Below are 14,881 nucleotides of genomic sequence, written 5' to 3'. Positions count from 1 at the left end.
CTGTTTCAAATGATCACTTGTCATGATGCTATCTGATGAGCTGTTTCACGCCTTACTTGTTGACAATTAGCCAACTGCTGTAAACAATTGACAATGCCAACTGCTGGAAACAATTGACAATGCCAACTGCAGTAAACAACAGGTCTGTAACAGCAACAACAGCACCAGGCCAAAGCAACTTCATCCTGACTTTGAACAGGCCTGGCTGCTTTGACATAAGAGTAAGATCATATATCACCCAAGGAGCTCAACATACCGAAGCTGCAGCAGAAGCTAACTAGAAAGAAGGAAAAAGTGCAACCTTGTGCAGCTAATGTTACAGCAACAGGGAACATTTTCCATCCTCCATGCAGTGTGTGAATCTCGTGGGCTCTGGTCATTACATACTTCGGATGCATTGAAAACCATTAAACAGAGCTGTCTTTCAAAGAAAACCTAACATACGCAAAGCCATCAACAACGTTCATGCATGAACAGTTTTCAATCAAGCTATGGCTTGATAATACCTAAATAGTACTGTAGAGGTTGTCACTAGAATGTAGAGTACATTCTTTGATATGTGGCTTATATACTACTGCAGCATCACTCAAGATCTACAAAACAACTTAATTTCAATACCATTTAACTCCAACTGACATTTTTAGCCACTTTGAAAGTCAAGCCACGACTTACCAGACTTTCAAGAATAATACCACATTTGTAATTTAATCCTGTTTAATTGAAGACTTATAGAAGTTTCAGAATTACATGTATTGTCTCAATAATTATAATAAAATAAAATAAAAGTCCTCACCAAAACAAGTTGATTCGCTCTTTGGAAGTTATTTGCATAAAGAGAGTAAAGTCTGAGGAAAGGAGCCAAACGAAGAAAAGCATTCCCAACTGACATTTCCCTCATTGCAATAACAAGTTCCATGTTTATAGCCAGAATAGCTTCAATGTTAGCAAACATTGCACTAAGAACTGTGTCAGGCAATAAACAAGACACTCGAAGAGGACACAGAAATAGCTGGAAATTAAAGACAGCAACACCTTTACACAAATTAAAGTTAGCCACGATCAATATTGCATGTACTTACTTGCACTACCAAATTAAGATAAGAAGTATACACTTTTTCAGTACTATATATTTCTTGCACAATTTGGTCCCGCTTTATCACTTCAGACATCTATACAGACAAACACACTACTTATAAAAGTACCAAGTAATGATACCCGTGATCAGCTCTAGTCAGTACCATGCATCTAACCTGACAAAGCAAACTAGCAAAAAGATGCATCTGAGCCTCGAGTACATGCCATCAAGTGAACAAAACAAAACAATACAGTAATTTCATACTTTAACAGCAGTGCACTACAAGAGATGACTACAGCACCAGCTATACTAGTAGCTTTACTCTCTTCTGGCATACCCATGAAGTGATCGAGGCATACCAGTATCATGCAGCTAATGTAGTCTGTTGAGACTCCAAACTGTCTTACAATGTGAGCACAGAAGACACAAAAACTAATAATAAACCTTGTAATCCTCCCATAAGTTGGAAATCTTAGAAGAACACACTGCCCTGGTATTTATCACTGCAATTCAACTCAGCTATTTGTTTAATTAATTAAAGAATTAAGTTGCCTAGGGAACTATACTGGTACGTGACTTCCTATGCAAATATGTACCTGGAGATAAGTTACCCATCCAGTATAGATGAAGTGGCAGGTTTATTAAACATCTATTTAAAATAGTTAATTAATTAAGACCACATAAACTTAATTATTAGATTCTCATCTGCCTGATGACCTGTTCTTGATGCGGCAGGCGGTAAATTTAAATATATTATTTCCTATCTATCAAGTGAGCAGCATGTCATTGCAGCCGCATCAGGCCTAGTTTTACAACATAGATATATACGTACACTCTAGACCTAAATATGCGACCTGCATAACAGCAGCGAGTACTATTTCATGCACTCTACGTTCTAAACGCGCTGATGACCTAGTAATCTAGCGTCTAGTTCGAACGACCTTCATGGATCAGCTCAAAAGTACAATTATTTATCGAAAGACATAGTCTATCCATTTGCTACTTACGATGTTGAAAGCAGACGCCTGAACATACAAGCTACCAGCGCCTAACCAACAAAATAGAAAACGTAAATAGAAACATCCGCCAACTAAATATCAATGCCACTAAATGCCCGGATAAGAGTCTGACGTTGCTAAATAATGCAAATATATTTAATTGATTCGACAAGCAGCAGTTCCCACGACTTGAACGGAAGTCTACGCTTGCGTTTCGACAGTCGGAGCTAAGTGTCACAAGCTGCACGTGTTTGTTTGCGTCATACTCGTCTAGGGAAAGTTGAGAGTGTCAACTCTGCTTGAAGGTTATCCTCACTGTAATCAGTTAGGTGATAATTGCATCATGACTCTCAACGTGTGGGTGTGTTGCAGTGCTTGTGTATAGACGAAGGCGTGAAGGCCTGACGGCTCGTCTAAAGATGACCGAGCCGCAGGAATCAGCAGCGGCCGCAGCTCGTCGCACAAGTCACGAGACAAACCCTTTGTCGTCCATCATGGCATCAAGACTTCATCATCGAATTTCGGCCCCGGCTCCTCTCGCTGGCTCAATATCGATGGTGGGCAGCGTGCCGCTGAAGGACAAGAGTGGCGCAGATGTTGGTAAAGCGGATGTTATTGCTATAACTCCAGTGCCGGCAAAGAAACTGTCAAGTCATTGGATTCAGTCTCAACGTGATGGGCGAGTTTTGGTGTCGGCTTCGCCGAACCTTGTCGACGTTCTCAAGAACATACCATACGAAGGACCACTCGATAGAACCCTACGCTGGATTCTTTACCAGGACCTCGCTTGTGAAGATGGTACGACTGAGGTTGTGGAGAATGTTGCCGACAGGTGTACCGGGCACGCCACTCATTATCCATTTGATAATCACGAAGAAGGTATAGAGGAGTACGAAACGTCGATTTCCCGATGCGAAAGTGACCGCGGAACTCATGGACGAGGCAGCCCGCTGCTGGACTGGGACCAGTCTCGTTTGCAAGACATTTACACTCAGCTACTCATTCGGCAGACCGGTGCTCATGTTTTTCTGAGTCAAAACAATCGACGTGTTTTACGACAAGGAGAAGATGAAAACTCGCCCGATGCCAAGCGGCTTCTTTCACATGTCTACAAAAAGTTTGGACTACCTACTACCGCACCAGTTGACTTAGTTCATTCCTCTAAGGCTGCAAGTGGTTTGCCTGATTTAATTGAGCGCTCAGCTGCTCGGTACACTCGTCGGTCAGGAGTATTTCAGCCACCTGTTATTACTAAACTACTCGGAGAGAATGAGGAAGAAGACGGTCTCGGTCTTTTCTTGGGCAGATGTGATGTTGATTTGCCGCACTTACCTCGCCCATCTCTGGAGGCTGCTGTAGCGGTGGGCGAAAATCTGCCAGAACTGAGAACTAGAGAGAAGAGAGCTAGAAGACTCGCGAGTAGCCACAATATTAAAATTGGACGGACTTTCTCTTCCAAGAAGACTGCTGCACTCAATTTGGGGACGCCCTATGCCTGTGAATGGAAGAAATGTAACGAGCGATTTTCTACAGCCCGTGAATTGTTTGTACACGTTGAGGAGCACGTTTGCACGCCGGGTCCACGTAGTTTGCTGAGACATGATGGTTTTCGCTGTTTCTGGAGGACTTGTCCATTAGCAGAACAGAGTAAATTGTTTTCTGCACGTTACCAGCTGTTGTATCACCTGCAAAACGTACATTGTGCAGAGAAGATTCATAAATTATCGGTGAGTTGTACTGTGTTAGTGGTATGATACTGCATGTATTGGTTTAGTGTTTTTATGTTAATGTATGTTGAAAATCTTTAATTTTTGTGTACTTTTAATTAGTTGAAATGTTACCTTAGCCATACTGACAAGGTGCTACGAGTGTTTTTGTTCTTTTTTGTCTTTTTGAGCTTTTCTCTCTCTCTTTTGTTGACAGTAATTAGCTGCAATGGTTATGATCTGTGAGTGAGGTGTGATCTTTTTGGTGTATGTAACTGTTAGTATTGTAGGGCCTTGTGGTTTGTCTTTGATATAATTTCATGCTTTAATTAATAAGTAGCCTAACCAAACAGGGTAGAGATGGAATATGTGTGATGATTATGGTACAACAAGTAGGGATGCATGAAGTACCTACATGCTTACATTAGATTGTTAAAGTACATTATATGGACAGTTATAACTAATCAAAGTTATACAGCTTGTCATCAAACATGGAGTAGTGTAGTATGACTGAACCAAACGTGTGTGGACCAGGATGTCAAGTAATATTTTTACTTATTTCGTTAGTGCTATCTTTGTTCTACCATATTTGCTGTAATATTGCCCATACCGAAATAACGCCCATGTGCAGCAGGTCAGAACTTTCTGTCAGGAAAACACCCATACCCAAGTATGTGCCCATAATAAACAAAATGGTGTCCAGAGAACATCTGTGTTTGATAAGCTGGTGTCAGTGTTGAGTGAAAGTGCTTACCGCTGCAGACTCATTTCTTTGTTGTAATTACTGATACTGATGCTGTTGAGAAGCTTCAGGCCGACGACTCTGGTTTTCATGTGTAGTGTTTAGTTTCTGCATGTATGCTGATGCTGTACGGATATCAGTACCGTTGATCTTACAAATGGATAATTGCAGGCATTTGTGGTATTTCTGTTTTCAAGTATTTAGATAATGGCTCGTCAAACAGCAGCATTTTGCGACCATGTATATGCCTGGGACCAAAATAGTGCCCGGGCGGTAGTATACCTGACCAAAGTAAGGCCCAGGCACTAGTATGTATACGCCTGAAAAAAGCTTTTCTTTTCTATATGCCCAGGGCGTTAATACGGGCAAATATGGTAGCTCGTGTGTGTGTGTGTGTGTGTGTGTGTGTGTGTGTGTGTGCACGCACGCATGCACATGTGCAGGAGAGCTGTGTTTTAGTATATTCTTCTCTTAATCTGTTAAAGTGTATGTACATGACATTATCCAGAGTGTTCGGTGGGATTGTCTCATCAAAATTTACTTGCACATGTTGACATAATCCAAAATGAAGTGTCATCCTTTGTTGAGATGGTTTAGGAGATTGAAAATACACTTGTCGTTTGTGTCTTCTTACTGACACATTATATCATTTCAACATGTTAATTGCTTTCCACTTGCGTTGGAGGCAGCAAGTTTAAGGTAGTGATTCCGTGGGATTGTTCAATAGTTGTTTCATTGCATGTACTACTGGAGAAAGATGGACTACTTGATCACTTGTTAACACCAAGTTTCAAGCTACAAAAGTACTGAAATGTTTCTGCTGCTACTAATTACTCAGACATGGATACTCTGTGCTGATGTATTTAACACAATCTATATAGTAGAACTCATGTAACTAAACCATAAATTTTGAAGCACTGCTTAAGGCTTCTAGATGGGCTGAAAAAGTGATATTGACTAATGATATCCGTTTACAGTCTGTGTGCCTGGAAAAGGATACTTATAAACAGTTAATAACTCTGGCCCAGAAGGGTTCAAATTAGTCATTACTAATAAGTGTAGTGGTGAATGGAGATCAGTGGCAGTGGTGATCAACGAGTTGATTTGCAAACGTTTACAGCTACCTGATAGTAGAGTAGCATGGGTTGAGTACAGTAGAGCTTCACAAATATAAGAGGATGGGCATCTTGACACATACAAGAACACTGTGGTTCAATAGTGAAATGAAAATGCTATGTTTCATGCAACTGCTTGTGGAGCTAACGGATGCTACCAAGGAATGGTCTGAAGACTGATACAGGTGATTGGATGAGACCTGTAACTGTTGATTTTGTTTGTACATCAACATTGGTGCTGCTAAATATGTCTTAAGTTTGAAGCCTGATAACATAACTGTGTTAATGAGTTACAACTGCCTGCTGGTCTGTAGTGGTTTGGGTGGGGTAGACAATGAATTATTTAGTTGGTAACCCTGGTAACCAGTACACATTGTTCGAAATAGCATACACAAGGGAAATTGTGTGGACAGTTGACTAGAGATGTATGGCCACAGTTCAGCGATGGTAGTTTTTTTTATGAGAACGGTTCTTTTTGTATTCAGCTGGCATCTGTTGCCTTTTTTACTTGTTGTTTGCTGGTAGCTAAATTATTTTACATTATGTGAAGACCTAGAATTGTGTTTTTTTTTGCACGGTGGAAATGCATAATACACAGCAGGATATCTTATCTAATCACAAGTGCTAAATTTATCAGACCCACTACTGCAGAGTTGTTGTAGTTGTGATAGAGACTGCCCCTAAAGTTCTCATTCTATCTTAAGTTCCTCTTCTATTTTTTTCACTAACTACTGATTTCTGTCAATGGTTGGTGTCAACCACTCACTATGTGGGAACATACTCTCTATTTCTTGTTGATAGTAGATATGCATGTGGTGTGGCAGTGAGCAGTTGGTTGTTATAATTAGCACAATAGCTGTCATGCTTTGTTGAAACCACATTTGGTTCTCCTCTAAAGAAAGAGAAATGAGACATTCACTGCGGCAGACTATATTCTTGTCTGTAGTAAACACTGACTACTACTATACATACATTTACAATTTATTAAGCACATTTTACAGTAATTAAGACAATTAATAAGACTGTAGTTACTCGAAGTTCTAATGTACTGTACACTCTACTTCCAAAAATTGTATTTTAAGATAATTTACTGATATTAGTTAATTAAACAATCAGTAATTTTAGACTCTTCAAAGCTTTTGCAAATCCAGTGTGCGGTGTACTAGCCAGTGTTACATGGCCTTGTTTACTCAGTAGTCATCATTATGCTTGTTTTTCAGATTCAAGAAACTGAACCACCTATATCAAAACATAGGAAGCAAGATGGTCAACCTGTTGCATTAGTCGAAGATAAGATATCCGTTTTACCCAAAATTGAAAGAAGTATTGGGACACCCAGGGGTGGAAGCCAACTTCGTAGAAGCTCACTGTATAGATCTGTGCATCAGAAAAATCTGGCTCAAGCCAATTATATGGAAGTATAGATACATATGTTGTATGAAAAAATTGGCAGTGCTTGGGTAACTGTTTTGTGACAGGCACCTGGATCTCCGGGTAGCGGGTCAGTGCAAAGGAGTGGTGTACGCTTACTACCAGGTGACAGGAAATCAAAGAAACATACTGGCAAGCACACAGACAAGGTATTTCATCAATGTGTGCACATTGTGTGTATAATGGCGTGATTGCTTATTTAAAATTTCAGGACTCACAAAGGCTTTTGTGATCTGTGTGGCAGTGTGAACAGTTGGTACAGCTAGACTTGTTAGGATTTTATCTCGTAACATATATACACACAAGAGACTTTATGGCTGCTTGTGGACTTGTATAGACTGATAGGTTAGATTTATTGTAGTGCTACAAATGTATCGTAAGGTACTGTAGTCTTGTACAGTAATGTAATGTAAAAAACAGTTGTGGGACAGAGACTAGCATAATATATATATACCATAATGTGTATATCCGGTACTGATCAGAAGCAGTGGACTAGTAGCTAGTGAGCAATGATGTACATTGATAGTAATGACACAATTGATGCATCGAGATGTTTGTTTGCACATGTAGAATGTTTTAATTAATGAATATTCTGCACAACTCACATTGCATGCATATAGTGTATTTGTACGGACATTCACATTTTGTTTTATTCACCGGAATTTGGTATTTGAGCAGATGAATGGATTGACAGATATAACATAATTTTGTGAGTTTTATGAGTCAAAAAATACATAAGCTATTTCCATTCTTAAAGTAACTATATCTCTATATATTAAGCAGTTTGGTGTACTAGTGGTGATACAGTGTGTGTGTGTGTGTGTGTGTGTGTGTGTGTGTGTGTGTGTGTGTGTGTGTGTGTGTGTGTGTGTGTGTGTGTGTGTGTGTGGATGGAACAACAACTTATAGAAATCATACGAAGTTCTGCAATCATGCAAAATCCGAACAGAGTCCAGAGATTACGCTGGGGACAATAAAGTCCTAGGAAGTAACCTAACAATGGCCTGCACCACTTACTCAAGTGAAGGCAGAACATGGATGGATGTGTGTGTGTGTGTGTGTGTGTGTGTGTGTGTGTGTGTGTGTGTGTGTGTGTGTGTGTGTGTGTGGTGTGTGGTGTGTGTGTGTGTGTGTGGTAGAATTAGCAGTGTTGTGTTTAAGTCATGTATGAAACCTGTACAATAATCAATATATTGTCATATCATATAGACGCACGTGTGGGTTGTGTGGTTATTTTTGTATGCGTGTACACAGTATGCACTGTAGATACATATTGTGTAATATGAATAGCTGTTAGACATGTTACAACCTTCGTTTTACAGAAACCAATTTTTGAGCTTTTTCCACTTTGAGCAAACCACAAAGCTTCTTTCAAAGTTGGCCCCAGGCTTGGAACTCTGTTTCCTACACATAGTTTTTATTTACAAAACTACTAATCGAACTTAAGTGACCAGTATGTGGCGAATTCGTCTCAGAAGCTTCTTATGTTACAATGGTTATATTTGTTTGTTGAAGTCTACTTGGTATGTTTTATGGATTAACTATACACATTTCCGCTTTGCAAAAAGAAGGTTGTTCCTGCAATTTTCACCAGTTACCTCAATGCACGACAGTATACAAAATCATCAGTTGTTGAGTTTCAATGCCAATACAAAAATCAGGAAATCTTGTCTGTAACTGAACATGTTAGTTATTCAATTTAGAGCTTCAGGGCACCGTTAGTAAGAGGAGATGACAGGCTGTCTATTTGCTATCACTACTCTTCTCGATCCAGTATGCAAATGATGTTTGAACACCATTTGTCTACATGCTGCCTTACAAATCATACTGTAGTGTGGTGAAAACGAGTGGTACCAAGTTCTTGCCCTCTGACTGCAAGAAGACGAACACTGTTAACTGTCAATCATATCACACTTTATCATGTGTGGTTGCATTGTTTGTAAGCACCAACACACAATCCAATGCAAATTTGTGTATTAGAAACAATTTCTGAGACAGTCTGTGATCAGGAAAAGTATTAGATTATGCCTCTATCATGTGTGCTTGCATTGTTTGTAAACACCAACACTATATACATACATGGGCAGTCACTGCATGAGAGAGACATAATCTAATACTTTTCCTTATCAAAGACTGTCTCAGAAACTATTTTTAAATACATAAATTTGCATTGGATTGTGACCTTTAATTTATATAATTTATTTCCGTATTCGCCCGTAATAATGCCCTGGGCGTATAGAAAAGAAATGCGTTTTCCGGATGTATCCCCCCATGGCATGGGTGTTATTTTGGTCCCTTGCGTATACATGGTCACAATATTCTGCCATTTCACCAGTCATCAACTAAACACTCAATGACAGATATACCACAAATGCCATTTGCGTGCAAGATTGAAACGACTGGTATCCATATAGCATCAGCAAATTAAACGAGAGTTGTCAGCTTGAAGCCCGTGCATCAATGTCAGTAATTGGAAATCAGTATCAGTAATTGGAAGGAAGACATGAGTGTAGAAGTAAGCACTTTCACTCAACAATGACACCAGCTCATCAAATGCACACACACGTGCGCGCACACACACACACACACACACACACACACACACTCACACACACACACACACGACGGATATTCTGGGTGTACACATGGCGTGGGTGTAGACTTGGGCATGGGTGGGGCGTTTTTTGGGGTAGAAATTCTGACCTGCTGCACATGGGCGTTTAGACGGGCATGGGCATTATTTTGGTATAGGCGTTATTATGGGCGAATACAGTATTTGTGTATATTAGCACATTCGAAATACTCTTTGTTTTGCCATACATGTATTGACCAAAGATTAACACACACAAAGGCAGCAGCATTCACATTAATCCAACAGTTTTAATTTCTTCTGTGATTGATAACTAAAGTGTGCACAGAGCTAATTTCATCAACCTAACCAGAGAACGATGTAGTTATAGCTTGTTTGCGTTGTCAATTAGAGTGCTTCTTTTTCTTGAGATAGTCTTGAAGTTTGAAATTTGCTGCAGGCATTTGACCTGTAAGTGTTTGTTAGAAACACAACAACAAAACAGACAATAATATTCAGTTGTTATTAATATAAATAGAACCATTTTGTGTACTGTACCAGTCAGTTTCTTGAAAAACATCTCGGAAAGACGTTTAGCTCCAATTGCAGTATTGATAGGTATTTTGGATCCCATTGCCTTTGAGTACTGCTTGAGCTGATCTTGTTCAGTTCCATCTAGGATAGGCAGCAAGTTTGGTAGCTCAATACTTGTGTGGACGGGATCATCTGGTGCAAAATGATGTAGTACCACTCCTTCGGAGTTGTCATGATGAAACTGACTGGCGGTATCCATAAAGTCATGGCTGAAGATGAACATAAAAAATTTGCTGGTCTTGAGAGCATCTTCTATCAATGACCTTGCAGGGTCAATATGCTCCTCATCATTGATGTCTTCATAGTCTTGTCGGTGTGCAGCAAGAGCTGATGGATAATGACGATAACAACGAATGGCAATATCTTTCAAGTATGCTGTCAACACATCCGCAAAGGAATTTTTGTCTGAGTGGATTAAGCAAATATCATAGTTAAAGTCGTCTAGAAACCACAACACAATCACAATACACTAAAGCTGGTTTTAATGAACAAGACTAGTAGTGCTGCATGCAAGCTCACTTAGCCACACGGGAGGTTCAACTTGGTCTCCTGATTCCATTTTTGTATAGTGAGTTGAATGATCCTAAAAATCAAGTAGAGGTTTACAGCTCAGGCAATAAAAGCACCATTATACATTTATTATATAATCATAATACATTACATTACATATTCTAATCACGCGAAAGTGATCATGTAGTACGTCTCTTTCATTATTGTTCAGTTGCTCTCCACAGTCATCCAGCTACATCTATTGCCAAATCTGTGAGAACAGGAATCCCTGGTCACTTGAGATGCACTATCAAACTTTTATTTTAGCACCATCCAAGTTTCATTTAATTTGGTAGAAGAAAACTAATGCAAACTATTTTCATATGTGGTGACGCTATCCCTATTTATAGCTCAATCATCTTGAATGCATGTTGTAGGTAGATTCTGACTGAGTGTTTTAAAGATGTTTTACATCAATTGAACATGCAGCATCACAACACTACACATATACGTATAATTTTAAATAGCACAGTTTTCTAACCATTCAGTAAGTCTAAATTCACTAAATTGAATGTTCATTATGTGCATCACTATGATTGACAAGGTTCTGTATATAAAGTGAAAGTGATATATATATATATATATATATATATATATATATTTTAAAACTAACCCAAAACCAACCCAAACCCCCCACTCTACAAAAAGTCTAGTACGTCATCAGAGCAATCTACAGACAATCTCTCTAGAATTATCTTTGCATTATATAACCAGAGTTTAATAGAAAGTCGTTGGTGGAAATAAGACGTGGCCTGGCTCATTGTGAGGTGACTGTGGAATGTTGTTCTTCTGCAGGTTGATTTTAAAATCTGGAGACTAGACGGCGACCACAAGCCCAGACTTTCAACAACTAGTGGATAAAACACACCTCCATTGTCACTAACAATGTCTTTATATGCGCTGTATTTCTCTCTTTCTCCAGCTTCTGCCACAACCCCTGCTTGACAAGCGGCCTTTACCATATATGTTGGTTGGAGAGAATTTGTTAGTGTGATGTCAAAGTAAGTCGGTTGCCCTCTCTCAAAATCTGGATGGTATACATCTCCTGGTCTTGCATTCGAGTCACCACAAAGCCGTTGCTCACGACGACAATTGGCATTATCAGATAATAGTTCTTCGAATACTACGTCAGCAAGAGCGTTGTGTCGTCTATTTCTCCAGTATCCCTCTCCGCAACCCAGTAGATGGTCCCCATAACCCCAACATCTCTCCCAAGTCAAGTAGGCAAATCCTAACTACGAACGTCTAAAACTTTTAATTGCATACCTGCATTTTAACATTCTGGCGTTGTAACACCATATATATATATATATATATATATATATATATATATATATATATATATATATATATATATATAATATCCCAGATATCCAAATATTGAAGTGAACTACCATATTTTTCTGTTCATCTTCGGAACTGATTTTGAAGAAGTTTGATAAATTAGAAGTGTATCTTCTTGATCTTAGTAAGCAAGCCAGTGTCCGTCAGTTGATCATGGCCGTTGGGGCCCCTTTGGTCCCTATAAGGATAGAATGAGTGAAGAAAGTGATACTTGCACCACATGTCCTCTTTGTTTTTCTGTGTCGAGAAACAATGGTGCATTGTGGCAGCACATCAATGCAAGTTATATGCACCCGGATTTTTACGAGAAATTAACGTCGTTTGTGTTGCAAGTGCGACTTTGCATATTCCAGACGGTTTGAATGGTGTTGGCGTTCTATGGGTACAGGTCATTCACGTTGTTGTGGTAAGATGATAGAACCACACTTATCTTCATGGTTACAGGACGGGTTATCAAAATAATGTTTACACCAAGACACCTTTTCAATTAACAATTTACCAGTAGTCATGGAACAAGTTGATGAAGTTGAAGAAGTTATGGATGATCCTATTAATGGAAAATGGAATCTTTCGGATATATCTGTTGTAAACACAGTGCGAGAAGGGATTGCAGCTGCGTCTTCTCTTTCAGACCAACAGACGATGAACCACATTGCTTTTATGCTACCATGAACGAAATTTCAACTCTGTCTGTACAAACTGTCTTCGTACACCAACATCTGTAAGACCTCTGTTGGCTCAGGTTCTTGCTAAAGAACTACAGCATGCATGTCAGGATGGTTTGTGGGAATTTGTTCGTCTCCACATATTTCCAAAAGCTGTACTACGTACACCTCCTAGAGGCGGTAACAAAAAAACGCTATGTGGTGAAGGAGATGTTGTTGTCACGCCTTCAACGCTGGCAGCAAGGAGACTTGTTATCTTTGTGGGAAGAAGGCAAAGTAGAGAGTATATAGATCAGATGTACGTAAGACATCAGATAGTCCTAATTCTTTCATGCTCGTTGTTCACTGCAGCTTGCAAAAGAAGTTTGTTTTGGAGATGCATTGAAAACACTGGGATCCATGGGATGCGCTTCTTGAGATGATCTAATCGCTCTTTCGGAGTTAGAGAATTGTCACCCACATTGCTCCTTACCAGACAGGTCTGATAAAATTCCAACCCCACTCATTGTGGATTGTCAAGCCGTTCTATCTGCATTGGAGCATTTCCAGCAGGATCCAGCCCAGGCTTTTCTCAGTTGTGAGCATAGCACCTTTTGGATGCTATCAAAGGGTCTTGTACACCAGATGCACAGGCATGTTTAGATAATCTCACATGTTTCATTTCACTGTTACTATCAGGGAAAGTGGATATAAGCATTTCTCCATGGTTGTCAGGTGCACCATTGACTGCCTTGAATAAGAAATCTGGAGGGATATGTCTGTTTGCAATTGGAGAAGTTATTAGACGTTTAGTCAGTGGGATCTGCTGTACAGCAGTCAAAGCTCGTTTACAAGAAGTAATCTTACCGTATGGTCAATTTGGAGTAGGTGTACGTGGTGGATTGGAGGCTGCTATTCGCACCCTGAAGTCTTACATCACTACCAATAGCTTGAGAAAAAATCTATGCTGTTTCAAAATTGATATGCGGATTGCATTCAACGAATGACACTGTGAAAAATTTCTCCCACAATTACGTGAAGAATTTACACAATTATTTGCATGAATGCAGTGGTGTAATAGTTCACCAGGAGAACTTAAGTTCGACAAACATCGCATCCTATCAACTGCTGGCGCTCAACAAGGAGACCCACTAGGTCCAATGCTATTTTCCATGGTATTACTAGAGTTTCTGGACGACATCAGCAATGTTCCTGGGATGGACATGCAACTATGGTACCTGGATGATGGCACATTTGTTGGTGATTGAGACTGCATCTCTTTAGAATTGTTCTTAGCAAAAGGTCCTCGATTTGGTCTTCACATCAATCTGGATAAATGCGAGATCATTGGCCATCAGGGGACAATACGTTCCCTCGATTTCCTACTGAAATTCATAGGCTTACTGACGGATTGGAATTGCTCGGTTCACCAGTCCATGGGTCAGATATTTTCTTTCAAAATACGGTCGCTAAGCGGATAGACAAAGTCCTTGATATTCAATCACATCTCATGACATAGATGACCCCCAGGTTGAATTACACTTTTTGCGTAGTTGTTTGAGTGTCTGTAAGGTCAATCACCTTTTGCGGACTGTGACACCTGGTCTGACAGACAGTGAATTTTCGCGTTTTGACAGAGGTTTGAGACAATCTCTAGAACTAATCACTCGCTCATCTATTCCAGATTACCAGTAGGCGGCACTACCAGTTGGCACATGAGGTCTTGGTCTCAGAGAAGCACTAAGCTCATCAGCAGCTGCTTTCATAGGAAGTTGCAATACCACCCAAAGTTGATTCAGAGTCTCTTAAGAAACGCAGGCAATTCAAACACCGAATTTGCTGAAGAGGTATTTTGTCATGATTTTCAAGTTCAAGCAAAAATGAAGCGTACAGTATTCTTGGAAAGAAATTGCCTGCAATGCACACTTTGGATCTCAACACAGCTTCTTAGCTGAATATTCAGAAACAGCTACATTACAATGTTTTTCAACTTCTTAATGGAAAATGGGAGTTTAAGATACAAAGCTCGTCTGAACACAATTTTGCCGAAAGCGGGGCTTGGTTGCAGGCATTACCCAACCCCAATCTAGGCCTCACTGTTCCTCTGCATGAAT

The 14,881-nt window shown here is 39.7% G+C and overlaps 2 protein-coding genes and 1 long non-coding RNA gene across 4 annotated transcripts; 1 reads left to right on the top strand and 2 right to left on the bottom strand.

Moving 5' to 3' along the window:
• Positions 1–791: 791 nt before the first annotated feature.
• Positions 792–2,142, bottom strand: LOC134188406 (uncharacterized). Its single transcript, XR_009971337.1, has 3 exons — positions 2,083–2,142; positions 1,080–1,169; positions 792–1,009 (listed from the first exon to the last, which is right to left on the bottom strand). It is a non-coding gene; the product is annotated as an uncharacterized LOC134188406 (long non-coding RNA).
• A 120-nt stretch (positions 2,143–2,262) lies between these two features.
• Positions 2,263–7,532, top strand: LOC134188753 (uncharacterized). 2 transcript variants are annotated; one of them, XM_062656942.1, is made up of 5 exons: positions 2,263–2,378; positions 2,446–3,800; positions 6,857–7,054; positions 7,115–7,216; positions 7,279–7,532. In XM_062656942.1, the coding sequence occupies exons 2-5, from the start codon at positions 2,493–2,495 to the stop codon at positions 7,297–7,299; spliced, it is 1,629 nt and encodes a 542-aa protein (XP_062512926.1). In that variant the 5' UTR covers positions 2,263–2,378; positions 2,446–2,492; the 3' UTR covers positions 7,300–7,532. The 2 variants fall into 2 exon arrangements, with proteins under 2 accessions (XP_062512926.1, XP_062512928.1); XM_062656944.1 differs by having other exon boundaries at positions 2,280–2,402; positions 2,459–3,800.
• A 2,329-nt stretch (positions 7,533–9,861) lies between these two features.
• LOC134189043 (uncharacterized) lies at positions 9,862–11,059 on the bottom strand. Its single transcript, XM_062657275.1, has 3 exons — positions 10,750–11,059; positions 10,195–10,671; positions 9,862–10,105 (listed from the first exon to the last, which is right to left on the bottom strand). The coding sequence occupies exons 1-3, from the start codon at positions 10,787–10,789 to the stop codon at positions 10,041–10,043; spliced, it is 582 nt and encodes a 193-aa protein (XP_062513259.1). The 5' UTR covers positions 10,790–11,059; the 3' UTR covers positions 9,862–10,040.
• Between the last annotated feature and the right edge of the window lie 3,822 nt (positions 11,060–14,881).

The sequence above is a fragment of the Corticium candelabrum genome, chromosome 13 (genome assembly GCF_963422355.1).
Source record: "Corticium candelabrum chromosome 13, ooCorCand1.1, whole genome shotgun sequence".
NCBI lineage: Eukaryota > Metazoa > Porifera > Homoscleromorpha > Homosclerophorida > Plakinidae > Corticium > Corticium candelabrum.
Note: the sequence above shows the minus strand (reverse complement) of the source record. Positions and strands in the feature narration are given on the sequence as shown.

What these genes read in the sequence shown, in the direction of transcription:
- LOC134188753 (XM_062656942.1), top strand. Translation starts at nt 2,493, where the DNA reads ATGACCGAGCCGCAGGAATCAGCAGCGGCCGCAGCTCGTCGCACAAGT. An exon ending in AGAAGATTCATAAATTATCG is followed by an intron (nt 3,801 to 6,856) that starts GTGAGTTGTACT and finishes CTTGTTTTTCAG; the next exon opens with ATTCAAGAAACTGAACCACC. An exon ending in CTGGCAAGCACACAGACAAG is followed by an intron (nt 7,217 to 7,278) that starts GTATTTCATCAA and finishes TTAAAATTTCAG; the next exon opens with GACTCACAAAGGCTTTTGTG.
- LOC134189043 (XM_062657275.1), bottom strand. Translation starts at nt 10,789, where the DNA reads ATGGAATCAGGAGACCAAGTTGAACCTCCCGTGTGGCTAA. An exon ending in TGAACCTCCCGTGTGGCTAA is followed by an intron (nt 10,672 to 10,749) that starts GTGAGCTTGCAT and finishes TGTGGTTTCTAG; the next exon opens with ACGACTTTAACTATGATATT. An exon ending in GTTTTTCAAGAAACTGACTG is followed by an intron (nt 10,106 to 10,194) that starts GTACAGTACACA and finishes AAACACTTACAG; the next exon opens with GTCAAATGCCTGCAGCAAAT.